A 27,649-nucleotide genomic window follows, 5' to 3' on the forward strand; every position below is an offset into this window, starting at 1 on the left:
AGGTGATGAGCACTGCCTGGACTTGAGGAAGTTTTTGGAGTTGAAGGTAATGTTCTATATCTGTAGAGATTTAAGTTGCACAGCTGGATGATTTGTCAAAACTAATCATGTGGTACATTAAAGATTTATGCATCTGACTCCATACAAATTTTACCTTAAAAAAACACCCTCACTCTAGTTAACACCCTATATGAAATATGTAAGAAAAAAGTATCCTAATGTCTTCAATTTACTCTGAAATACGTTTTTTTAACAAGATAGAGTAATGGGTACAGTGATTGGTAAGATATATAAGAAAGCAAATATAGAAAATGTTAACTGTAGAATCTAGGTGTGGGTACATGAGTGCTCACAGCACACTTCTTTCAATTTTTGATTTGAAATTTTTTATAGTAAAATGCTAGAGAAAAAAAAGAATAAAGAACAAAACAAAAATATTTGTTGGTGGCACTAAAATCGTATCAGAGAACCAGTAAAAGATAACTTCAATACTTGAGTATGTTAGGGTAAAAAAAAATTGTTTTAAAGAGCTGCAGCTCATTGTACTAGTAAAATACATCCTTCCACTTCAATCTAGATTCTTGACAAATCAAAAACTAAAAAATTCCTGTTTTTAGCAAAAGAACAAAACAAAACAAAAAACCCCCCAAAACTAGAAGTTATTGTGATGTAAGCTTTTGTTTTATTTTAGAAAGACTTGTATAATAACAGTCTTATTTTTTTAATTCATGCAATTTACATCTACAAATAAGATTTTAAGTTATCTCTTTTACTAAAATAATGTTGGAAACTTGGCATATAGAAAAATAGCCAAAATATAGAAGCATATGTCTAATAATTTTTAAAAAGTAAATGTTTAACAAATTTTCAAAACTGCTTTCTAACAAGCTTGACCTATGGAGTTGGAGGCAATTTGCCTAACAATAATGTAACAACACTGGCTTCATTTACTTAAAATAAAATTATGACTAAATTAGAAAGTTAGATCACTAGCAAATCAAGAACATATATATATTTTTCACATTTAAAAGACTTTAATGATAGTTTATCCCATCCAAAAATGAACTCTGATATTTTAATAGAGCCCCCAAAACTCAAAAAATATTTGATAGAACTATTGATTACTGAATCTAACTAGTAACTAAAATTGAAGTTCCCATTCAAAAAACATGTTTAATACAACAGAAGACTTTAAGAATCATCAAGAGCTTACTCTAAAATAAAATATAAAGTTAATAATGAATCTCTCCCCAACACATACACACCTCTTGTAAGTCTTTAGTGGCTCAGAACTTCAGAGGAAAACAATAAGGCTGCTGCCTCCATCTAATTTTGTCAGCTAAAGATACTCCTGTAGTTTCCCCAATGTTGGGATGAAAGGTAGTATAAGAACGCATTCAAATACAAATTAGTGTGTCCACACAAATTATGGGAGCTTTTCTTCCACTGCTTGATGTCCAAAGGTTTGAGGGATCTACTTTTTCAGTACTTTCAAAGAACTCTTGAAAACTATTTTTACACATATGCCAGTTAAAGAATTATGCTACTGCATACTGACAAGTGAATAGAAAAATAAAAGCAGGTCAACCCACAAAGGTTAGACACAAACCTATAAATAAAACCAAGCATCTGTGCAATAGATAACTTGGCACCCAAGGGAATTTATGCTAATGCAATATTGTAATTTATTAAACATGGTGACAGCTCGCCGTATTAAGAGATTTCAAACATTAACTGTTACATACTAGAGACTGGCTGTAACACTTCCTCAAGGTTTACATTGCCAAGAATACAAGTGAAACTGTATTATAACAAGGTCTGTTCTGAAAGAATATTGGAGATCCAAAAAGGATCTGTGACACACTGTACAACCTATCAATGTAATAAAGCAACATGCATGTCCCATACAATTAAATACAAGAGGTCTTCTACTTAGTAACACTCTCAATCAAAATGCATGTGTGTAACATTTTCAATGACTAAAGATAATAAATACTACCAGTATAGTTTTGTGTAGCACAAAGACAATATGCAAATAATAAAATCGGAGAGAGAAAACCTGCAGTGCAACGTAAAGGCAAATAGAAGTAAAAGAATTTTTTTGATGAAAGGAGTGCTCATTCCCTTCATCAAATGGGGATAAGGACCACAGGTCTGATAAAAGGGAAAAGGGCATTACACATACAGACAAAGCACAGAGATTGAAGTATGACTGAAATAAACATAAACTCAGTTTCAAGCTAACAAGGAAATCCCCATCACTGACTTTAAGAGCAATGTGCTTAAAAGTTATATCTTGACTTTTTGCTTGGGAAGAAACCAGACAGAAATGAAGAGTCACTTGAGAAATACAAGAATTTAAGTAAGTCATCATTAAGTACAAATAAAACCACTGAATAAAACAAAATGTAAGCAGTCATTACATTTAGTAAACTAAACTAGGCTAAATAAGACTTTTATTGGTTACAATATATGGAACCTTAAGAGTGAAACCCATGCTTCCACATAAACACAATAGCCAGAAAGTACAACATGCACTGAAATCATATCAGATTTTCATCTGTCTATATCTAACTTCTACAGCTTTTACTTGTAGCAGAACAAGTATGTGTGAACGAATGCTAAAAAATAATGTGTGCAATTCCCCACATTCTATTGGCTATTATGGTCAACAAATAAGCATATGCCCTTGACAAAACCTGAAACGAGAGAAATGATGATGCTATTCCCTCACCTACTCTCGGTTTCCCTGTGCCTCTTACACTGTAAATGCTTCAAACACTTAGTATGACTGTAACATCTAAAGATGTACTATGGGCCTTAATACTTCATTAGGTACTAAAACAGTCTATTCTTTATGAGAAAAAAAACCAAGGGAAAAAAACCCTGTTTTTTATGAGAAACCACATGGCAGCCTCTAAATCTAGGGGACTTAATGACATTCGTGACTATGCTTAATTTTTGCTTTACGCTCTGACTTCAAAAACCTAACTTCGTAGAACTACTATATACTAGAGTGGGAAATCTGAACTGGTCAGTAACAAAAACGTTTTCTGAACCAAGTAAATAAAACTGATGCTTTAATAATACCCACTCAGTAAACATTCAAGGCATCTTAAAACCTCCAAATTACTACTAATTTCCCCACATAACACCTCCTGTTCCATACAATAAGGTGCTAAGGAATACAAGATGAAAATTCATTGAATCTTCCCTAGAGCAGCTTAATAGTGCAGTGATCATCACTTCTTTGGAGGATCACAGATCCTTTTTAGATTTTGACCCTCTCCCCAGAAAACTGCATATACATTAAAAAATGTGCATGCAATTTCAAGGAGTTCCTATTCACCTGGAGTCCTTTTATAGCTTCTTTAAGAATCATGGGCCATTGGGATTAAGAAATCCTGGTCCAGTAAAATATAAGACTCTTTTAAAATGGGGAGGTGGGGATAATTCCAAAAGAAAGCCAAAACGAATACACTGAGATAATACAAACCATGTAGACAATATTGTATAGAAACAAATATCTGTGTTGGGAGTCAGATTATCTGCATTCAAATCTTAGTTGGACAAGTTTCTTCATCTCCCTAAGTCTCAGTTTCCTCATCTAAAGGGAATGATAACTACCTGGCTCTTAGGATTATTTTTTGTTTGTTAGTTTGTTTATTGTTGTTCAATTACAGTTGTCCCAATTTTTCCCCCATTGCTCTCAGGACTGTTTTAAGAAATGAAAGCATGCATGCAAAATCTAGCACAGTTCTGAGAAAGACACACATACAGACCTAGAGTCTCTTGAGTTGAACTGATTCCTGAAGTCTTTACAGTCCCGTCCACATACACCATACACCCCCCACAGTAAACCATCAGTTTAAGACTATATGTATGATCGAAAGAGCCCAACTAAAACATCTTTTCTCAAACTCCATTGCCCAAAGTAGCAAGTGACTTCTAAAACTCCTTTAATTCTGATGACCTTATATGCCAAAAATGTTGACTTTAAGTTTATCTACTTTTATTCATGCAGTGTGACCTCCCTTCCTTCAGAACCAAGATTCTTTACCAAAAACAGATAAAAATAAAAGTATGGCAACAACCCTGTAGTCAATTAGAAGGAAAAAATCTTGTAAATCAAAGCACAAAATAACTTATTTACATTCATGCTCTAGCTAGCAGATTAACTTACCAGAATTTTGGTTTACTATTTAAGGCCTTTATTCCTTTCTTCCCCCAAACTGTACACCCTATTAAAGACAATTCTTGCTCTTTAAACCTGTGTATAGACTTTTATTTAACTACAGTACTTACACTATAGTTCTTCATCACGAAGCAAATACTGATGAATCTGTCTTTTATTCTACATTATAATCCGAACAAAACTTGACCAAAAAAACTTTAAAGAAGATAGGACGTGATTGCTTGAAAAAAGTAAATAACATTAGCAATCTAAACCAACCCAACAGCATGTTACACTCTGATTTTTAAAAACTGCATTTGAACTGATATTCTGCCTAAGACAAAATTCAGGCAAGGACACTGAATTACCATAGTATCTCTCATTTTCCAGCCCCTAAGTAACAGAATTTTAAAAAAGGTACCAAATATTTTTAAAGTAATCAAGTGACATTTCCTTTTTTCTTCTTGGATGGCAGAGTATAAGCATAATTTATACCAGTTTTGTATTAATTTCAACCTAGTACAATTTTTAAAATTTAAATAAGGTACAAATTTTCCTCTAAGTAATCTTTACTCTTGAAGTTACGTCATTTAGATAAATGAAAAGTATCTCTCCACACTGAAAGGCTGTGAGGTAAAATGAAAAAACATCTCTGGAGCAAAGAATACTAGCTCTAACACTTGTAACTTGTGATCTTCCCCAAGTTGCCTTTTCTGGGACTCTAATAACCTAATGTAAAATGGGATGTTTTGTGACTCTGCACAGCAAATATGAGAAAGGAATTAATAAATCTTAGTTTTTCCTTCTCTTTCCAATCCTAGCATGTTAAAAAAAAAAAAAAAGGCACTCAGTTTACAAATTAACACAATATATCACTACTCCATTCCTCATTTGTCTCTGGCATAAAGGTACTGAGGAGAAATGACAGAGTTCTTAGAAAATCTGTGAGTTAGGAAGAGATGAAAAGGAAGACCCCAAAGCAAGGCTCCTGCCAAAAATCTTTTATAATGCCTTAATTTTCACTAAATGCCAAAAATTTCACTAACCAAAGACAGAATCTCAGTTAATAAAGATCTTGTATTTAAAGTACAATCATCTCTAAGATTAAGGGGCTTTTACCAGATGATAGTTTGGTCAGTCATTGAAACATTATAACTGATCATAATTTGAAAACAAATTTTAAAATATAAACAGTATATATAATTTCCTTACAGCATGCTTTAAGTAGTGGTTCTCTACTCTTTAAGTAAAAGGACCCCTTCATTAATATGCCCACAATATTTTTTGTATTAATTTACTAAGAAAATATGATAAAATTCTACCATAAATATAATTTTTACATAATTATAGCAATATTGATACACAGTTGAAAAATAATAGTGCAAAATGAGAGGGGCAAATCATTTGTTAGATCCTCAGATAATATTTTGTAATGCACTTTCCCAAAATGTTTTTAGCCTATAAGTAAGAACTACTGACATAAATTCTAACCGAGAAATGTAGGCAACTCAACTATTACACATATAAGGATGAAGGATAATTTAGAGAAGCCAGGCTAAACTGATTCCATTGGCTCAATCCTTACTAAAGATGATCACATTTTATCAAATTTTACCATAAAATTATAATTGTATTATCAGGATTCTACAACTAATTCAAGTGGCTTTCCCTAACATTTAACTAAAAGTAGCTGAAGTAATAAATGGAGTTGGGATTTGGTAAAGGGGAAGGTATATGAAAGTGGAATGTAATATAGAGCAATCATTGGAGGATGGGCTTTCAAGTCATATTCAATCAACAACACAACTCCATAACTCCCCTCTCTGATCTGTAACCTCAGACAAAGTGACTAATCTAATCCTCCATTAAAATCCCTCAATTGTAAAATGACGTAAAAAATGCTTAAGAGTACAAAATGTTTACACTTGCCAAGCACCCAATAAACGGACCTACTATCTATAGGGCATTATGCTAAGTGAAGTTAAGTCAGAGAAAAAAAAGTGACCTCACTTACATGTAGAATCTAAAAAAACAAAACAAAAACAAACTCATAGATACAGAGAATAGATTGTTGTTTGTCAGAGGTGGGGTAGGGAGTTGGATGAAATGGGTGAAGGTGGTCAAAAGGTACAAACTTCCAATTATAAGATAAGTAAGTTCCTGGAGATGTAATGTATGGTGACTATAGTTAGTAATAGGTACTATCCTGTGTATTTGAAAGTTGCCAGGAGAACAGGTCTTAAAAGTTCTCAGTACAAGAAAAACAACTGTAATAAAGTGTAGTGATAGATGTTAACTAAAATTTATTGTGGTAATCATTTCACAATATACATGTATATCAAATCATTAAGCAGCTAAAATTAATACATTTTATGTCAATTTAATCTCAATTTTTAAAAAATGAATTACTGAGCACCTAGATGTTTGTTTAGCCAAGACCATAGAACAGTAGAAAACCTAGCCCAGTATAAGGAGAGGAATTAAGAAATGAAAAAGTATAACAAACAAACATAAAGAGCCAAATATAAACTTGCTTCCTCCTCATCCTACTTCCACAGAACATGATCCACTGCTCTTAGGATCCAAAACTTAAACCAATACTATATTAATGCTGAAACAGGCTTCTATGGCTAGCCTAGAAACTTAAAGTTAAAAACAGTGAGTTAAACATGTTTTAAGTTCATACAGCTATTTTATATGTGCTCTGGAAGACAACCCACTCAGAAATTAAGGACTGCTCATTTTCCTTTTGGAAGCAAATAGTCCGTCTTTGTGCACAAACATTCACAAATCCACGACAAAATAACATGTTCTAAAAAAAAAAAACCAGATAATTTTTTAATTTGAAGTCTGTGGTAGATAAAAGTATCCCAAAATCTTTCTCAAAGCGAGGTACTGAAACCCTTAAAATTTTTATTTTATGTCCACAAAAGTTTTTTGTTTTCATTTTTCTCAATAGGAGCTGACTTTTCCCTTATCTCCCAGGACAATCATGTGCCAGAACCAAAAGGCCATCTCTCCCTCCTACAATTCTAGTTTGAAAAGCTGTACAAAGCAGTTTACAATAGGATATGGTGAAAAGAATAAAAAGGAATATTCCCAATAAGAAATATTAGAGAATTTAGGGAATACCACTTCTACTTGAAGCTAAGAAGCCCTTTAAATCTTAACAAGGAGTCATTAAATCATAAGTCACTGCAGGGAGTCAAAACTAGGTGAGCAATGGCAGAACCAAATCTCACTCACCTACCTATGCTAGGTGACCATGCTTTAGAACCGTACAGAGAATATGACAAGATTTTAGAATCAGACTTAGTATTAAACCCTTGCTCTGCTACAAGGATTTTGACCTTAAATTAACCTCAGACAATAATTTTATACCAATTGTATGCTGAAATGATAATATTTCAACATACAATTAAATACAGGATTAAATCAAATACATTAATAAAACTAATTTCACCTGTTTCTTTTTTACTTTTTAATATGGCCCCTAGAAAAATTAAAATCACAAGTGGCTTATATTATATTTCTATTAGCTCTGGTCTAAACAAATCACATCTTTGATAGTTTCAAATGTAAAATGAGATGAAAATTCCATGTATGTGCTTCATATAAATTGTTTAGGAGACTAAAATTCTACTGTACTTTAAATTCCTTATACTTTAGGAAGTATGATTTTTAATATCCCATTTATCAAATCCATTTTATTATTTTATACCCCCAATCTCTTGATTACCCCCATTCAATTTATTGCCTATTCAGAGACACACCTCATCTTCCCCCTTTAGCAATAATAGTACTCATGTTACCTTACAAACTGAATGAAGAACAGCATGTGACAAGACCATCTGTCTCTACCACCTGCATGCACTGCCTGTTCTTCAGATACTGTTAACACAAGCTACTCTAAGACCCATCCACATTCCTAAGAAATGTTTTTCTGTCTCAAATTCACTACTGTATTTTGGACTAAAGCAACATATTCCATCTCTGACTTCCGTATCAGCAAACCTACCTTCAAGTGTACAATGAGGCTAAAATCTACTTTCAAATTGTGCATCATAATCTATTATATAAATATAACTGAAAAAATAAGAATATTCTTTTTCAGTGCCTAAAGATAAGGCACCAACTGGTAATATAAAAAGATGACTCTTTATCTGCTCAGACAGCTTGAGAGAAAGGTGTAAAAATACTGATAAGGATTATAAATTTAACCCACTCTCCTATCACTTATTAGCATTACTGACAGGACATGCCATAGTGCTGAACATGTGTTCCTTAAATGAGACTACTGTAGCTGGGAAATTCTAACTTACAATATGAAAAATATACAGTTATATATCACTTGAAATTCCTCCAAAGCATTTCCATAATAAACATTATCATCACATTAGTTCCTACAAAAGTCACTGGCTGGAAATGAGTTGATTTTTTCTATCCCCTCATTTGACAGATGCCAAAAACCAAGGTCCAGAGATTATGAAGTGACTTACCTACACCAATAAAGTTAGTAGGTGAGACAAGATGCCTAAGAAAATCTACTGCTGCCTGGTGATTAAGATTGTGGACTCTGAAGTCATGCTGTGGGTTCAGGTGCTGGCTCTAAAACTTAGTAGCTGTGGGATTGCAGACAAGACACTTGTAACCTTCTTCACTTTATATTTCAGTTTTCTCATGAATATAAACTTTTTCCCTCATGAAAATTAGGATAAATTGCTCACACACAGAAGTTCTCAACAAATGCTTTTATCACTTAAAGCTTTAGAATCTGAAAGAAGGGACATTCGAAAATGACGGTTTAAAAAAACAAAACAGAACTTTTTGTCATAAACATAAGGATATTTCTAGAACCTCTTGAACCATAATCATAAACACTTCCTGTTGATAACATTTTAATTTTTGGCAAACTTACTCTACATGTTTCTTCCTTTTTTACTTTATAATTACTTCTAAAAACCTGCAAGAAATGCAACTATTTCTTTTGTGTAGGGTACACATTTGGTAAAGTGTACCATAGGACATCCTCGAATCTGCAAAATCTAATTTTTAAAGTTGTTTCCCAAGTCACAATATACCAATATGAAATAACACTGCACTGTAACCGAATCTCAATTCTGAAAACTAGTTAGTGCATAAATATTTTTTTAAAACGAATAGAATGCCACCACTATGTACAGGGAAGGGAGGCAGTGTCTGGGGGAAGAGTGTCACTCGTATCATTCTAGAAAGTATATACTCATAGTGTTACTTGGCACATAGCAAGTGCCCAATAAATAATTTATAAGTGAGTGTATAGATAAATAAATAGAAGAACCTCAATATTTCTTCAAGTGAACTAAACAAACAAGGAAGCATTTGTGATACCACGGGAGGTACCCTTATAAACCTAAGAAGTCATTAATAACAGCCCAGCCAGCCATAGCCCAGGGAGTAGAAGACAGATATTCTAAAATTTCCCCCTCCTAATTAATTTCAATGACCCTCTCTTTATCTAAACTTAAAAAATTATACCTAGGCAAATTCCTGCAGAGCAAAGCTTCCTTTATACATATAAAATGCTTTCAGGAATTAGCCACCATAACCAAATTCCTTCTGTACATATATATTGATATATATAAAAGGAGTCTCTAACTGCAAAATAAAATAATGTTCTGTTATATGTTAAAATGATCATTGCTACTAAAGGATTTTTTTTTTCTATTCATGTCACATTCAGGGCAGAAGAGCAATTGTTGGTACATATTTATCACTCAATTAGTTTAGAACAGCTGGACTCAACTCTTGCGTGGCTTTGCATGCAAGCCTTGTTCCTAAAAGTTAGCTTGCCATTTGATATCAACATGGCTGTAAGAATGAATTCAGAAGTCATCTTCCAAAAACATTTTAAGCAAAACTCTATAGGCATAGAGTAATAAATCTGTTACCCAAACAAAAGTAGCGATACAGTTTTAAACTCTAAACTTCTAAGGAAAAAAAAAATTAAGACAGTATAAAAGTAATACATGATGGCTTCCACACAATAGATCTGTTACCCTATTTTCAGACATTATTACCTCCATTAGCACAAATTTTTATAATCTTTTTTAAAAGCTAATTTCCTTAGAAATATATTTACAAAGGAATGACAACAAACATGTAAAACTTAATTATGAAGTGTTAGATATATAACTATTAGAACGTAAAACCTGTTGTTAAAGATATATATTTTTTAACCAATCACTTGTGTGATTCAGGTTAAAGCATGCGTTATTAAAACAACATAATTCAGAGATTACTCAAATGTACTGCTGCTGGCTCACTTTAAAATGTTAAAAATAAACTGAGTATAAAAGTCAAAATCTAAAGTTATGAGGCAATTATTGTTATAAGAATTTCCACAATTGGGCTAGGTTTCCAGATTAAATGGTACCAATTTTTAGTGTACAATAAAACAATACAGTATTAGAATAAAGATATACCATTAGCAATATAATTTTTATAAATAAGTTAGTACTACAGTTTATCATATATCTTGGAGAGTTCTGGTAGTTTAAGTTACACTTTATTTTTACACTACTTATAAACCAGATTAAATATCTCTTTGCACTGAGGTTCTTTTATTTATATAAAAATATTTTTCAGATAGGTAAAGTTAATATAGAATAATTAATGAGCAAGAAGATAGTTTTAAAACAGCACAACTCTACTGAGGAGCTATGAAAATAACTAATTTTTTTAAGTATCCCTGATCCCTGAAATTGTAGAATGCTTCATTCCCATTGAAACAAATATATGTATAGGGAAAATACATATAAAGTTTATTTAAAAGGAGCAAAAAAGGGAGAACAATGTACTATACTTAAAGGTCCTTACCATTTTGAGAATTAACAATGAAAAACACAAGTTTTAAAGTGGTGATGCAAACCAGAAGACTACTTTCCCCACCAGATTTGAGACTGTTCAAATCTCTTAAAAATTAGAAATAGTATCATACGTTTTATAGTTTTACCTATTACATAGTTTGTATTATATTAGATTGCCCCCCTCATATATCAACACAATCTAAAACCTTAAGGAAAAACAGTTCCATATGAACTCCTAATTGTTGAGAGTATAAATTTGTACTTTCTTGTCCTAAAGTTGCTAGGCTTCATAGATTATTTCTGGTACATCTAGGATATCACACATTCATCTGCTTCACCCATCCGTATCTTTCATAATTTTCTTGATAACAACAATAGAGAACATACAAAGTCCTTATATACTTACACATATTAGAAGACAATCTAGCAGAGTGGTTAAAGGCAACTGAGTCCAAATACTGTCTCTACACTTACTAGCCAAATGACCGTGGGCAAGTTACTTAACTTCTCTGTATCTCAGTTTCTATATCTACAAAATGGAATACATACTGGTCTCATGAAGATGAAGTAACAATTTTAGTTGTATTGTTTAGTATCTCACACAGGGTGCTATTATTATTATTATGTGTCATGTGCAGAGCCAAGTACTTTACATAAATTAATTCTCACTTAACTCTGTTCTGCAGATGAGGATATTGAGGTTCACAGTGGTTCAGCAACTTGCCTTTAATTAAAATGCTAGCAAGTAGAAGGGTCAATATTGCCTCTAAATCCTAAAAGCTGTTTCCTCAAAAGAGGCTCCATGGATATTTTCATGGGGAATCCATGAGTTTTTGTCTTGATGATTTTTAAATTATTCTAGAGATAATTCTCAAATGAAAATTTCCAGAGTAGATTTTAACTTCTTAAATCATCAAACTGGGATATTCAAACCGTGGTGTTCCCAGGAATTTTTCCTTACACAGTAGTCAACTTTGAGGAACTTCAAATGTAACATTCAGCTTTTACTCTTCAAGAAGGACAGCATAAACTGTTTTTCAACATTTTCATGTCTATTTCATTATATGTTGGGAACTGCCCTGTCTGGTTCCAGAAGATGTTAACCACAACCCCCATCCCCCCACCCCCTGTGGCTAAGGCTGAGTGAGAGACCTTGAGACCATAAGCTACTAAGAAGACAAAGCTTATCTCCCTGGCAAGGGCGCTACCTCTGCCCCCTTTCACATCTCACCCTGCTTGGCCCCTGGCAGATGACCAGTTAACCAATGACGGGAAAGATTCCTCAAGGAAGGGATGACCTAACACAGGCATCGTCACGAAAGGGCCCTCAGGGAAGGACTTGGGGGGGCTACAGAAAAAGGGGGTGATGGACCCTTGCCCCTCACAGCTTTGACATAACCTGAGTCCTCCTTCTGTCTAGGAGAAGACTCCTAATCTTTTGGCTGCCTTACTTCCCCTGCCTGACTAAGCCTGAAACAATGCCAGAGGTGGGTGGGGGCCTGTGCTGGAAAGGGCAGGTTCCCTGGGGGTGATCAGGCCTAAGAAAGAATGCATAAAATCCTGTGAAACCTGCTTTGCTAATACCCTCAATTTAAATGATAAGGGTCCAAGCACAGAATGAGTTTGTTTCCCCAAAGTTTTATGGCTCTTTAGCTATCTGACCCTGACTCAGAATAATCCCTCATAGTTCTCTGAGTGTTATTTATTGTTTGATCATTACTGCCTGACAATGACTGATGAGCTTTACCTGTATTCCTGTGCAAACTGAACCCAATAAAAGCCCATTGAGGAAGAGGCTCTTGGCCCTTCTCCTTTGAGAGATCGGCCACCTTTTCTCCCCAAGCAGATAATGTCTTGGTAGACTTATTCTCATCTGTGGCGGGTGGGAGACCGAGCTCTGCAGGCAGAGCCACCCCACAATTACAGATACCAAATGTTGGGCCCTTTTGTTAGTCTAATTACTTAAAAAAGTTAAAATATACTTTTAAAATTCCTATGGCACCCCATACAAAGGTATTGCATACCTTTGTAATGTCAAGGAATCTATTCTTTTAGTAAACAGCGCTAGTACTCACACTGAGCACCAGACTCTCTCTGATCCAATTATGTAACTACAAGAGCCTACCGGACATTTCTACTTGAACAATTAAAAACATAAACCCCAAATAAATCCATTTTCTCTGTACTACCTTTCCCCAAACAAAATCCCTTTTCCACATCTCTAATTCTTGTGGATGGTATCCCTAGTCTATCAATCATCCAGTCTCATGACCACAGAATAATCCCTGACTCCTCCTTTATTCTCTCTATCCAAACAGTCACCAAGTATTTCTGTCTTCGAATGGATTCTCTCAATCACAGACCCTACTCCATCCCTGTAATTATAAACCTCCTTTAGGTTTTCATCACTCCATGTCTGCTTCTAGTGCCTATCACCCCATTCCTTCTCTCCAATTCTGTCACTCCATTACCTATACCACCACCAGTTTATCCTTCTTTAAAAAAAAAAAAAAAAAAAAACAACTTGACCATACTAGTCCTCTACTTTAAAATCTCCATGGATTGTCATTGCTCAACCAATGTCCAATTTTGGAATCAGGGCTTTTGATCATTTGATATTGATCCAACTCACAGCAAACATTCCCCATTTATAAAAGTTTGGCACTTATCACATAGTATCTTGTTATGTTTCTTAACCAATTCCTGCAACTATTAGTGAAGTGGAGGATTCTGTAGGAATGAGATTTCTTTTGTATCTGTCCCACTACAGAGTATTAACTTAGGTACTCAGCAGTTAACCAATTACTGAGTTAGATAATGAGTTAATCAGTGCATGTATATTGGGTACCTGAGAGGTGATCATTTGTTCAATAAATATTTACTGAGTAATAAATTTGTGCCAAGAATATATGTGACTTCCATCTACTAAGTGATTTCTATATGCCAGGCAACAACACTAAAGTGTTACATACATTATCTCACATAATGCTCAAAGGCACCTGGAGGCTGGTATTATGATCTTCATTTTTAATATGAGGCAAGTGAGTATCCAGTAAAGTCACAGAGCAGGTTAAGAGAGAGAAATAAAAATCAAATTCAGAAATCAGTGAAAAGCCTGTGCCCTTTACCAGTGTACGCAATTCCTCCTATAGAGATATTACTTCAAGGACACAGAGGACACACACAATTGTAATGCACTGCAATAAATGCTATGGAATGATGTATAAGATCTTATTTAAGCAAAGAATGATAGGTAAACTCTAGGGTAAGGAAGGGAGAGAAGATATGTACAGGTGACACATTTTTTTTTTAGAAAAAACAAATAAATAGCAGTTAATAGAGAGGAAGAAACAATCCCAAAGAAGGGAATAACATGCAAAGGCATAAAGGTACAAAGTTTCTTGATATATTCAGTGAACACCAAGTAGTTTTTCAAAAAGTTCCAATGTTCCAGAAAGTAAAGTGTGATAAGAGGGACTGGTAGGAAATGAAGGTAGAAAAAGCAGGTATAGTCAGATTGTGAATTGTTTAGCCGAGGATTTTAGATTTTATCTGATTACGGAAAGCAACTGAGTAATTTTAAGCAAGAGAGTGAATTATTACAGTTATGTTTTAGAAATGTTGTTCTGGCACAGAAAAATGGACTGAGAGCTACAGCCTAGAAGCAAGAACACCTGTTAGAAGGCTACTGAAATAGTTCAGGCTAGAGCACAGGTGGCAAGCACAAGGCCCGCAGGCCGAATCCAGCCCTCCACCTTGTTTTATCCAGCCCAGTACCTTGTTTCTACCTGGTGGGAGCACCGAGTTCCTTGCCCCTAGTTAAGAAATAGTTATATTTATATAGTCCTAAAATTACACTGGGCCCTCTGAAGGCAACCACGAGGATGATGTGGATCCCGGTGAAAATGAGTCTGATACCCCTAGGCTAGAGACTAACCTAGAGCAGTGGTGAGTGAGAGACAGATTCAAAAGACATATAGGATATGGAACCACAGGGCTCAGTAACCAATTAGATTGAGGTTTGAGGTTTGGTAGGAAGATGAAGTAAAGGAAGAAATCCAGGCAAACCAAGGTTTCTAACTAAAACGGGTAACAGGACTTCTAGCCAAGATGGAAACATAGGCAGATACACTTTGCTTCCTTGTACAACCAAAAGGACAACAAATTTAAAAACAAAAAACAACCAGAACTGCCAGAAAATCGAATTGTATGGAAGTCTGACAACCAAGGAGTTAAAGAAACATCCATCCAGACTGGTATGAGGGGTGGAGAGGCATCAGACCAGCTAGGCAAGGCAAAGGCTGGTGGACCAGGAGCTCACACATTCATGTGTGGATAAGCCAAAAGGAACAACTAGGGAGCAAGACAGACCACGCAATCCATGGGTTCCAACATGGGAAACTAAAGCCTCAAAACTTCTGGCTTTAAGAGCCTGTGGGGGTTGCAGTGGCGGGAGAAACTCCCAGCCTCACAGGAGAGTCTGTTGTAGAGACATACAGGGTTCTAAAACGTACACAAACCCACCCACCCAGGAATCAGCACCGGCAGGGCCCAAGTTGTTTCTGGGTAGCAGGGCAAGGGCCAAGCAAGCAGAATTGTTCTATCTAATCCCTCCCCCACATACAGAGCCACAACCCATCAAAGGGGTTACCCACCCTGATGAATACCTAAGGCTCCACCCCTTACAACATAACAGATGCACCAAGACAAAGAAATATGGCCCAAATGAAAGAACATATCAAAACTCCAGAAAAAGAACTAAGCGATGAGGAGAGAACCAACCTATCAGATGCAGAGTTCAAAATACTGGTAATCAGGAAGCTTACAGAAATAATTAAGTATGGTTGCAAAACAGAGGAAAAAGTGAAGGCTGTGCAAAGTAAAATAAAGAGAAATATACAAGGAACCAACAGTGAAGGGAAGGAAACCGGAACTCAAAGCAAGGATTTGGAACAAAAGGAAGAAATAAGTATTTGACCAGAACAGAATGAAGAAACAAGAATTTGAAAAATGAGGAGGGGCTTACAAACCTCCGGGACAACTTTAAACGTTCCAACATCCAAAACATAGGGGTGCCAGAAGGAGAAGAACAGCAGCAAGAAATTGAAAACTTATTTGAAAAAATAATGAAGAACTTTCCCAATTTGGCAAAGGAAATACTTTCAGGAAACCAGGAAGCTCAGAAAATCCCAAAGAAACTGGACCCAAGGAAGAACACACCAAGGAGGAACACACATCATAAGTACATTACCCAAGATTAAAGATAAGGAAAGAATCTTAAAAGCAGCAAGAGAAAAGGAGATGTTACCTATAAAGGAGTTCCCATAAGACTGTCAGCTGATTTCTCAAAAGAAACCTTGCAGGCAAGAAAGGGCTGGAATGAAGTATTCCAAGTCATGAAAGGCAAGAACCTACATCCAAGCTTACTCTATTCAGCAAAGCTCTCAATTAGAATGGAAGGGCTGATAAAGTGCTTCCCAGGTAAAGTTAAGTTAAGGGAGTTCATCATTACCAAGTCCTTGTTATATGAAATGTTACAGGGACTTCTCTAAGAAAAGGAACATCAAAACTATGAACAGTAAAATGACAATCAGCTCACGGTTATTAACCAAATCTAAAACAAAAACAAACTAAGCAAACAACTAGAACAAGAACAGAATCACAGAAATGGAGATCACCTGGAGGGTTATCAGCGGGGAGGGGGAGAATGGGGGAAAAGGAACAGAGAATAAGAAGCATAACTGGTAGGCACAAAATAGATGGGAGAGGTTAAGAATAATATAGGAAATGGAGAAGCCAAAGAACTTACATGTTCAACCCATGGACATGAACTAAGGGGGGAATGGTGGTGGGAGTGGGGTGCAGGGCAGAGCTGGAGAAAGGGAAGAAAAAAATGGGACAACTATAATAGCATAATGAATAAAATATACTTAAAGAAAACTAAAACAGGTAACAAGGGGAAAAATGAGGTGAAAGTATATAAAGCTGATGAGTACAGATGGTTTTGGTACTTCCAGTATATCCAAAAGTTGTATAATAAACAAATAGGTTAAGTCTAGAACTCAGGAGAGAAAAACCTAATATAAAAATACAAAATTGGAAAGTGTAAGTTAGGAGAATAGATAAAACTACCGAGGGAAACTGTACAAAACAGAGCCAAAAATAAGTAATCCAGAGACTACCATATTTAAAACAAAGGCAGACTGAAGTAAACGAAAATGAGGAAGGACAGAGTGGCAATATAAAAGTTTGGAGTTCTGTGAAGAAAGGAGTTCTCAGTACATTAAAGGTATCAAAGAGATGAAGATAAGAACTTCAAGTCTTTCTTGGATTAGGCAACTGAGTAGTTGATGACTCGAGGCAGAGAGGAATGGATAGTAAAGAAAGCTGAACTAGAGAGAGGTTGAGTGAATGGTAGAGGAGGAAAGGGATATTAATCTTGGCTGGAGGAGAACAGAGGGTTGAAGAACATTTTCAGGATGGTAGAGATTTTAGCATTTTTATAGGTTTAGAGAGGAACTAGTAGAGAATGAGATTTTTTATTTTGCTTTTGTACTTAAACTTAATACATAGAAAGTTACCCATGATATACCATTAAGTGAAAAAATAAGTTTCAGAATATGTATAATATAATGTCCCTTAAAATAAAATTCAGACTCCTTTCTATGGCCTTTAAGGCCTTTAGGTCATTTACGACTTGGCCCATGCCTACTTCTGACTTCATCATAAGCCATACCCCAGCCATACTGGCCATTCTATTTTGATGCTTCAACATGGTAAATTTGTTTTTGCATCAGGGTCTTTACACTTGCTGTTACTTCTGCCTAAAATTCTCTTCTCCCTGTGACTGGCTAGTTCCTTTGAGTCATTCAGATCTCAATTCTCTTTAGAGAGGTCTGCTCCAACTGTTTGTAATATCGCATTTCCCTTTAGCCCAGCCTCCAAAGTTACTATCACTACTTTGTCTTAGCAACTATCACTATCTGAAATTTTTGTTTATTTGCCCATCTTCCCCATCAGAAAGTAAGCTCCATGAGAAGAGAGATTTCATCTGTCTTGTTCAACACATATCTCTGCTGCTTAAAATACTGCTTGGCACATAGTAGGCACTCTGCTGTTGAATGAAAATGCATACACATGTATATATATAAATGTGTGCATTACCTGGAAAACATTAAGAAAGTTCTGAAAAGATTATTATTTGAACTTCTATTGAGGTGATTATGAGACTAAGAGAGGTATATAATACCCATTCATTTTTTGCTTCTCTATCCACATTTCCTACAAAAATCTTGTCTTTTGTAATAAAAAACCAGTATCTAAATAATGATCATATGAGCCTAAGATAGTCAATTCTGCCTATTTTCTTTTGATGGACTATCATGATCTGACTGTAGACTGATCTTTGAGTTATTTTGGTAGGGCAGTTCAAAGTTAGAATCTTAAAACTTAGAACTGAAAAGAGCTTAGAGATTATCTAATCCAACCCTATAGTTTTACAAATGAGGAAGTAGAAACTCATAGTAATTTAATTAATAAAACGAGGCATTGATGAAAACTTTTCAAAGACCAAATGATTAAGAACTACTTAAAAGGCTAATTTATTACATGTTATACATCATTTAAATAACTAATAAAAACTTACTAAAGCTTACTCTCACATATAACCTACAATCTTCTGAATAATTACTCAAAGTAAAACTATTCCCTTAAGCACACTATTTGAACCCTATGGTTAAGCATCAGTTAACCATTATAATATGACAAAGGATCAGGATACATAAATATAGGGAGGGAAAATTATTCACCGTTAGGTGTGCAGACTAACTAAACTAGCAGGCACAGCTTTCAACCAGGGTGTAGAGTAAATCAAGGACATGATACATTTAAGGATTCATTACACTTTGATTCAAATTTCTGTATCAATGTCTACAATGTGTATTTAATAGAATTTAATAAAAATTAAGTGTTGTATAGATAAGAAATAACTAAATGTCACTTACAGAAATGACTTAACTATTTCTCTTTACATACAGTCAGGCACAAATAACGCCCCCTTTTTATTACAAAATCACAAGCATGTAATTCTGTAACATAACTATCACACTCAAACATACCACATGACATTTTAGGTGAAATGTTCAAAGTAAAACTATAAATTATTACACCCATATTACTACCCTAGCAATCACACTCAGGCAGGCCTTACTTCTGCCAAACCCTGTATATACTGTAAGTTTACCAGGTATACAAGTTTTACCTAAACTTTTGAGTTGAGCTAATACCAATTTATGTTTAACCAATTATCTCATGTGATATTCACAACTCCATAGACAACAGAAATTACCACTACTCCTGTTTAATCCATAAGAATGAAGCTCAAAGTTTAAGGAACTTGACTATGGTCATTTTGACAAGTCCTTATACCCATATCTTCCACCTCTTAGCCACTGTTCTTTCCATCCCTCAGGCTACCTTACATTCACTATGTATTAAAATGCAAAACATCTTGTAATTTCCTTCCTTCCACACTAGTGAAGGTAAAGAGGGTACCAAAACCCTAACCAGTCTTATCCCTTTCTATCCATTTGAAATTTTTGATACCTAAGAAAATATTAGTCGTTTTTCTTCACAATAAGGAGAAAGATGTGACAGTCATCTTAACTGAGAATTGTGCTCATCAGCAATTCTGTTTGGAATCCTACCAAATATTCAATTGTTTTATTAATCCTAACAAAATTAAAATATCCTCTTATTTAGAAAGCTCTCTACAAACGATATCTAAAGTAGTGTTAAGTTTATAGGCTTTATAGTTGAAAAAAAATTGAAACAAAATATTACTCACTAGCTGTTCAACTGTGGGTACATTTCTTAACTTCCTTGCATCTCACTGTTCTCTTCTACAAAATGAGGATAAACACCACCCACTTCTTCGAGTTGTTGGGAAGATTCAATGAGTTAGTATGGGTAAAGAGCACTTAGCTCTTAGAAAAGGTCCAGGTCTTACAGTTGTTAGACGAAAAAACAGATGCAGATAAGTACTGCTGATAGGTAATGTCATTTAACTTACGTGAACTTTACTGTTTTAATTCCTAGGGTGACCTTAATTCTTTTTTCTCCCAAGTATCTGGGGCAGGACAGAATAAATCATACTTGCTCCCAGGGTACCAATTAAAGTGAGTGCTATATTTCAGTCCTCTTCTAAACCCTCTATTTAAGCAATATAGTAATATTGAATAATAAATCTATCATTTGATTATGTTAGAATTGGCTGTATCCAAATCCAAGCTTACAGTATTTCCACTCCTACTCTTTATCTAAGTCTAGGTGCATCATTCACTACTTTGCAATAAATCTAATAATACTAAGCCAATTTTAGAAATACAAATCATGATACTGTGAATTCATGCTGGGTTGAAAAAGGTAGGAAGTTTCAGGGGGAGTGAGGAAAGAGAACCAACGTTGAGAAATTATGTAACTCAGCAGTCTGTCATGCACTAAATTTACTTTCTTTTAATCTTCAAGGCATCATTCTAATCAATATTAGCATCGTTTTATAGATTAAAAATGGGAAGCGCAAACTCTTGCTCACTCCCCCTGGTTCAAAGTGCTCCAACCACTCTAACCTACAGGAAAGCTCTGGCTCAACTCAAGGCCTTTCCTCTTAAAATCTCCACCCAGAACGTTTTCCTATATCCCTACAATGAATGCTGTCTCCTTCTGCTTCAGGTCTCACCTCAAACAGTACCTACTCTTACCAGCTCTAAAGTAGCACACACCAATTACTCCATCCTTACTTCCTTCATAAACACAAAATGACCTGTAGTCATCTTCTTGTGTTGAAGGACAGGAATACTTTGACTTTTCATTACTGTATCCTGACTGCTCAGCACAGAGATGATGCTAGCTTAGTGAATGAACGCACAGACTTCCCTAGAGTCATTTAACAAGTAAATGGCACAGACTCGAAACCAATCCAGATACCACTATTTTTCTCAGTGGTGAGAAGAGCGATGCTTTGGGCTGGGAAATTAACTTAGAAGTGTGCCTTCCTACTTTCTATATTCATTCACTTTTTAAAAATTACAGAACTACCTACACATATACTTAATATTACAAAATAACTGCAATTTCAAGAGATTCTACACTGCCTTTCAGAATCACAACTGAAGTTAAAAAAAAAAGATCGCATTTATGATGCCCGTTAACAATCATAATATTTCAAAACTTCAGTAACTGGCATCTATACATACAGTTATTTAAGGCTAAAGGAAATTTATATAAATTCATTTTACTAACAGGTTTGTAAAATAATTTGTTCTTTTTTTAAAATTTGTTTTGGATTTCCCAACATGTCATTCACAAAAATCTTTTAATCGGCCCTGAGATTATCATTCCGATAATGGCAATAATGTTCTTTCTTTAGGAAAGATGACACAACTGCACTCTATCTTTTGCATTCACTATTAAACAGAAGAGACCATTGCAGACACAAGTCACCTCCTGTGAAATGCCCACTGCAGTCAGAGCAAATCACTAACATCCCCTTTGTTACCTAAGCCAGGGGGGTTAATACTTACTGCTCAGTGCTCCATCCTCGGCTACTCCTGTCCCTCTCATTCCTAGGTAAGTCAGTCCCAGTATCAGGAAAAATAAGCAGGCAGCAGTTAAGAGAAACATCGACAAGTAGTGGGCACTGAAACCTGAGGTTGGGGACACCTCCTCGCGTTTAAATTGCTGGAGAAGTTCTTCCTCGGGTTCGGAAAGCTTCGGCTTGCTGTATGTGTTTTTCAGGTAGGTGTGATTGGAGCCCGTGTGATTGGAGTGATTGATCCTGAGTGAACCAGAGCCGGCCACCGCCGCACTGGGCGGGAGGCTGTTGGAAAAAATCCTGGGGGAGTCCACGCTGAAGGCCCCACCGCCGATGTGGTTATTGGTTTTGAGAAGGGAGCCCGTGGACGAATCCAAGGTCGCGTCCACGTCAGTCAGCGGCGGGGGCAGAAGGGAGGCCAGTTTCTTCGCGCTAACACGGTATCTAGGAATGGGGCTGGAGTCCAGCTGATCACACCCTCCTCCCAGCTCCGCCGCCGCCACAGCGGGCTCCTCGAGGTTTCGACTCCTGTCTAGACTCCCCGCGGCCGCCGCCCTGTCATTCATCGCGATCCCTCCCGCTCCCGGGGCCGAGGGCTCCAGCCGGCCGCCAGCCGCTTTAGAAGACGGCGGAGGGAGAGGCTTACTGTGGCTCCGTCTGGGCCGATGCCGGGAAAGGGAGTCGTCCTTCGCTACCTGTCTGCCTGAGGCCACGTCGACGTCCCCCTCTTCCTCCGAGTCCGAGTAGTTTTCCCTGCAGCTGTAGGACAGAAGCCGGCTGCCATTCACAGTCCGGCTGGCCCACAGGGGCTCCTCCGCCTCCGGGTCCCGGTCCTCCCGCTCTTCGCCCTCCTGCTCCTCGTCCTCCGCAGCTCCATCTCTCCCCGACGGGGTCTGCAGCTCGGGGGCCGCCGGCCTCCTGGCTCCCCACCAGGAGTGGGGCTTCCTTCGCTCGGCCAAGGTGCTGTTAGTCACTTCGCCGGCGGCCAGGGGCGCCGACGGCGGTTTGAGCCCGCGGTACTGGAGGGAAGCCCGGTCCTTCCTGGCGCTCCCGCCGCCGCCGCCGGCCTGGTCCCGCGGACTGGCCTCCACGTCCGACTCGTCCGAGCTGAAGCCCAGAAGCACTTTGCTGCCGGCCGTGGGGGCGGCCGAGGCGCCCCCGGGCCCTCCCAAGGGGCAATCCGGGCCGGAGGCCGAGACTCGGCCCAGGCCCCCCGGAGTCCGAAAGTGGGAGAGATCTCCAGAGAGCGGCCGGACCCCAATGCCGACGGCCGCCGAAGCCGGTCCCGCAGCGGCGACCGCCGTGTTATTGTTATTACTGTTCCGCGTCTTGCTGCCGCGGCCCCCAGACTGGTGCTGCCGCTGCTGCTCTTCCTCTCGAAGCTTTTTCAGCTTTTTGAGGTAGACCGGGCGGGTGCTCTCCGTCACCGGGCCAGGAGACAGGCCGTAACGGCGGAGCTGAGAGAAAAGCTCCTCATCCGAGAGCTGCTGAGGCGCCGAAGCCGCTGCCCCTGCCGCCGCCGCCGCCATTTTCTCTCTAGGGTGTTTTACAAGCTCCGCGCTACCGGAAGTGACGCGACGCCCTAGACCCTGAACTAGACCGGGCTGCGTCGCCCTCCCAGCGCCACGGAGTCTTCCGCCAATGGGAGGCGCGGGAGGAGCTCACCTGAGCGGGAAAGGGCCACCTGGGCACCACGGGACTCCCGCGGCGCAGAGTTTTTGTACGTTCTCACTTTGGGGTGCCAGCATACTCTCCCCTTCCTTCTTCTCCTCTCGTCTTCCAGCTGTTCTCTGCCCTGCCCTTTCTAGTACCTTTCCCGGGGGCTGCCTCTTAGAGCACGCACCTTGACCTCCTCTTCCCAGGCTCCTGCCACCAGGCAGTAGTAATTGAAATAAAACCTCCCTTGAAGTTCCTGGCATTAGTTTTCTTTTCATCCAGATTTCTTCTGGCGAGGGAAGCCTAGCAAGAGTGAAAAAGAAATGGTCGGAATGAATTGGTGATTTCCTGCTTGACTCCAAATTGTCTTTTCATTTTGTCGTTCCTCTTGAATTATAAAACAGAAGAAAAAGGTGCGTCTCGCTGCTCTTTTTGAGAAGCCTCTCTGCCTCCATTCTAGGGAGAAAATACTGAGTAGACCAGTCACAATGCAATTTTATTTAAGAGTAAGGACTATTTATTCCTTATTTGGTCGTAAGGTATTTTGTGTCCCTCCTTTTAAAAATCTAATGACTTCAATAGGTCGTCATTTTTGTAATTGAGAGAGCCTATCATTTGCTTCATACTATGACAAAAAAATAGACATAACGCCATCCTACTTATTTCTTAGCACCTCTCCAATCTATAGTTGTTTATATAATTATTATTAATGATTACTTTTATGCTGTTTAAATTATTTTTTATTGTCTTTCAATAAAATATTGTAAGACAATTATTTGAACTATAAGCTCCATGAGCAGAGAACCCTTGCTTTTATAATTGTCAGTCCAACCCTGTGTGCCTAGAAGTTCAATAAACAGTTGAAATAATTAATGGATTGTAAGGCTAAGAAAATGAGATGAATATTTTGACATGGGAATAGTGGCAGATGAGAAGAATCCTTCACACAAAGTAAAAAAAAAAAAAAGCAATTAAGACCTAGATATCCAACCCCCTCATTTACAAAATAAGAAATGAATCCCAGAGAGGTGAAATCTGCCCAATTTGGTAAATGCTGCTTCCCTTTTCCTCAAACTTTGGCAGAGCTAATACTTCTTGAGTATTTAAACCCTAGCAGCTACACAGCAGCATCTGGCACACTGAAATAATTTTTGGTTGAATGAAGTATTTTACCGTATTGCGTTATACACATCTGTACAGAAAAATGGTAGGTAAAAACTTAGATTCTAGCTTTTCAATATCCTGAATCCAACAGCAGAATAATACTCAGTAACCTGAGCCCCCAACTACTCTTAGCAAAAGCTTGCCATTTCCTTAAAACAAAAAACAAACAAAAAAACCCTTTTATGTGCAGATCACCTTGTTCTTTATCAGGAGACTTTAAATTTTACAATGCTTCCGAGTCTATTACTGTTAATCACTTCTGAGGTGTTCAACACAGTAAATTTTAGCCACTCTGGTCATAATGACCCAGAATTTATTACCATAATTGTCTGGGTGGGGAATCGTATTAGAACCAACTTACCGGCCCTGTCTCTCAGAATAGCTGGGTGGTTAAACTGAGCTTTGGTGTTCAATACAACTGGAAATAGACCCAGCTCTGTCTCTAATTTTTTCATTCTTAGTTCAACATTTGTCCCATGCCATACTGGCTCTTCAGATAGGAATCATAGAAGCCTGTTGGCTCAGCCTCTGATTTTCATGAATCTGAAAATGTACGTACTTCTGTAAAGATTGTAAGACCATTTACATTTCTGCCTGTATATTTGGGCAAGTTATTTAATCTTTCTGAGCCTTAGATTCTGTATGAACAAAAGAAGAACGATAAGCCTTTCTCAGAAGTCTTTTAAGGATTAAATAAGAGTATGTCTCCTTTAAGGATTAAATAAGAGTATGTCTGCCTAATGCTTAGCACCATGCCTAACACACAATGCACTCAGTAAATATTGGCCAATAATGTAAACTTGAGCATCGTATATGTGTATGGCAGCACAGTTCCTGAGAACTCCATTTAACAGCACATAAAGAAAATGACATTGTACTGACAAATAAAAATGGTGAAACTTTGCCCAAATAATTAAATAATCAGATTTAAAAATTAATGATGATGAAGAGCTTTATAAACTATAGTCCTTGGTCATTTTAACCCTTGGGGGCCACAAGGTTTGGAATGAATTAGGAATCGAAGATCTCGAGTCTCCCAAGTTACATGGCAAATCATAGAGGCTCTGTGAACCTCAATTTATTCTTTTCTAAAATGTTGACACTGCATATCCTTTTTGGCACACAATTAGTATTTAATAAGTATTTGTTGACAAAGATGAATGAATACCATCTGTGAAAATGCTAATCAAATAAGTTGTTTACATGTTACATACTATAGTCAGATACTAATAACAATGAAAACTACAATTGATTCTAATAACAATGAAAACTATGAACTTTACACTTTACAGTGAGCTTTCATATCCATGGTCTCATTTAGTCTGCAAGAAATCTCACCTCCTGAGATCCTGAGGGCATGATTTATTCCACAGAAGTATATAGGTTATAACTACCCTTTGTTTGGTTGTTTGAGAATACCTGACAATTTCTCCGGAGAACATTCACTGTCTCAGCATCATCACTACTCACCTCCAACTTTCTTCTCATTTACCAATGGATCTCACTCCTGCTTCCAGATTGGCTGTAAGTTTAGAGCACAAGACTCTAAATGGGTGATCTGCTACCACAGATTGATAGAGAATGCAATCTCAAGCTCACTCCTGCTTCCAAAAATTTGACAAAGGGAAACATTTATGATGGGTTCCAGAAAAAATTGCCAGTCCATCTCTTCCTCTAGATGTTTTTCATTTTATCTCTGCCTTAAGACTGCTTATCAGAGACCAGCATAGGTTGGGCCGCATTGCTAACTCCTAACTCACCCTGGTTCCCAGTAAAATACCTTTCCTTGTGTTGACCTTTATAGTCATGACATCAGCTTATATTGCAAGGACCTTCTAAAGAATGCTATGAAACCCAACAATGTGTTCAAATAAAGATGTTGCTGAGAGTTCATTTCCTTGAAGAATGTCTTTTCTGGTCTCGGTATTAGAAGGAATTGTACTTTTCCAAATAACTCATTTGTTTTTGTTTTATTTTGTTTTTGCTTTATTTACTTTTTAATGGATGTGAAATTCACATAACATAGAATTAACCATTTTAAAGTGTACAATCGGTGGTATTTAGTACATTTACAATATAGTGCAATGATCACCTCTTTCTATTTTCAAAACATTTTTTATTTAATCTTTATTGTATTTTTTCCATTACCATTTAGTCCCATTATACTCTCTTCCCCCCAGCAATCACCACACTGTTGTTCATGTCCGTGAGTCATTTCTTTTTGTGCTGAATTCCTCTACCTCCTAAGACCTGCCCACCATTAGCTGTCATCTGCTCTCCAGTATGAATCTGTCCCCATTTTCCTTGTTAGTTCAGTTTATTCATTAGATTCCACATATGAGTGAAATCATATGGTATTTGTCTTTCTCTGACTAGCTTATTTCCCTTAGCATAAGATTCTCCAGGTCGATCCATACTATTGCAAAGGGTAAAATGTTCTTCTTTTTATGGCTGAGTAGTATTCTGTTGTGTAAATGTGCCATAGTTGTTTTATCCACTCATCTATTGATGGACACTTGAGCTACTTCCATATCTTGATGATTGTAAATAATGCTTAAGTAAACACAGGGTTGCTTATGTTCTTTTGAATTAGTGTTTTGGGTTCCTTCGGATATATTCCCAGAAGTGGGATTTCTGGGTCAAAAGGCAGTTCCATTTTTAATTTTTTGAGGTATCTCCATATTTCTTCCCACAGTGGCTGCACTAGTCTGCATTCCCACCAACAGTGCAAAACAATTCCCTTTTCACCATATCCTAACCACCACTTGTTGTTTGTTGATTTATTGGTGATAGCCATTCTGACAGGTGTGAGATGGTATCTTATTGGTGGTTGTAATTTGCATTTCCGTGATGATTATTTGTTGGGAACTGCCCTGCCTGTTTTCAAAAGCTGTAACCCCTGGTGGCTAAGGCTGAGTAAAAAGACCTTGGGACAAAAAGCCACTAAGGAGACAAAGCTTATCCCCTGGCAGGGGTGTCGCCTCTGCCCCCTTTACTTCATCCTGCTTGGCCCTGGGCAGATGACCAGGTAACCAATGACGGGAAAGATTCCTCAAGGAAGGGATGACCTAAGACAGGCATGGTCATGAAAGGGCCCTCAGGGAAGGACTTGGGGGGCTATAGAAAAAGGGGGTGATGGACCCTCTCCCCTCAGCTTTGACATAGCCTTAGTTCTCATTCTGTCTGCGAGTGGACTCCTAATCTTTTGACTACCTT

General features: G+C 37.3%; 1 protein-coding gene across 1 annotated transcript in view; it reads right to left on the bottom strand.

Annotated features, from left to right (window-relative positions):
* The window catches only part of LEMD3 (LEM domain containing 3), a 60,459-nt gene extending 37,272 nt beyond the window's left edge, over positions 1 to 23,187 (bottom strand). The window contains exon 1 of the mRNA XM_045184668.3: positions 21,603 to 23,187. Within this exon, the coding sequence (XP_045040603.2) occupies positions 21,603 to 23,142 (1,540 nt within the window). The 5' untranslated portion in view covers positions 23,143 to 23,187. The remainder of the gene's footprint in view (positions 1 to 21,602) is intronic.
* Positions 23,188 to 27,649: the final 4,462 nt, after the last annotated feature.

Source organism: Desmodus rotundus, chromosome 3 (assembly GCF_022682495.2).
Source record: "Desmodus rotundus isolate HL8 chromosome 3, HLdesRot8A.1, whole genome shotgun sequence".
Classification (NCBI taxonomy): Eukaryota; Metazoa; Chordata; class Mammalia; order Chiroptera; family Phyllostomidae; genus Desmodus; species Desmodus rotundus.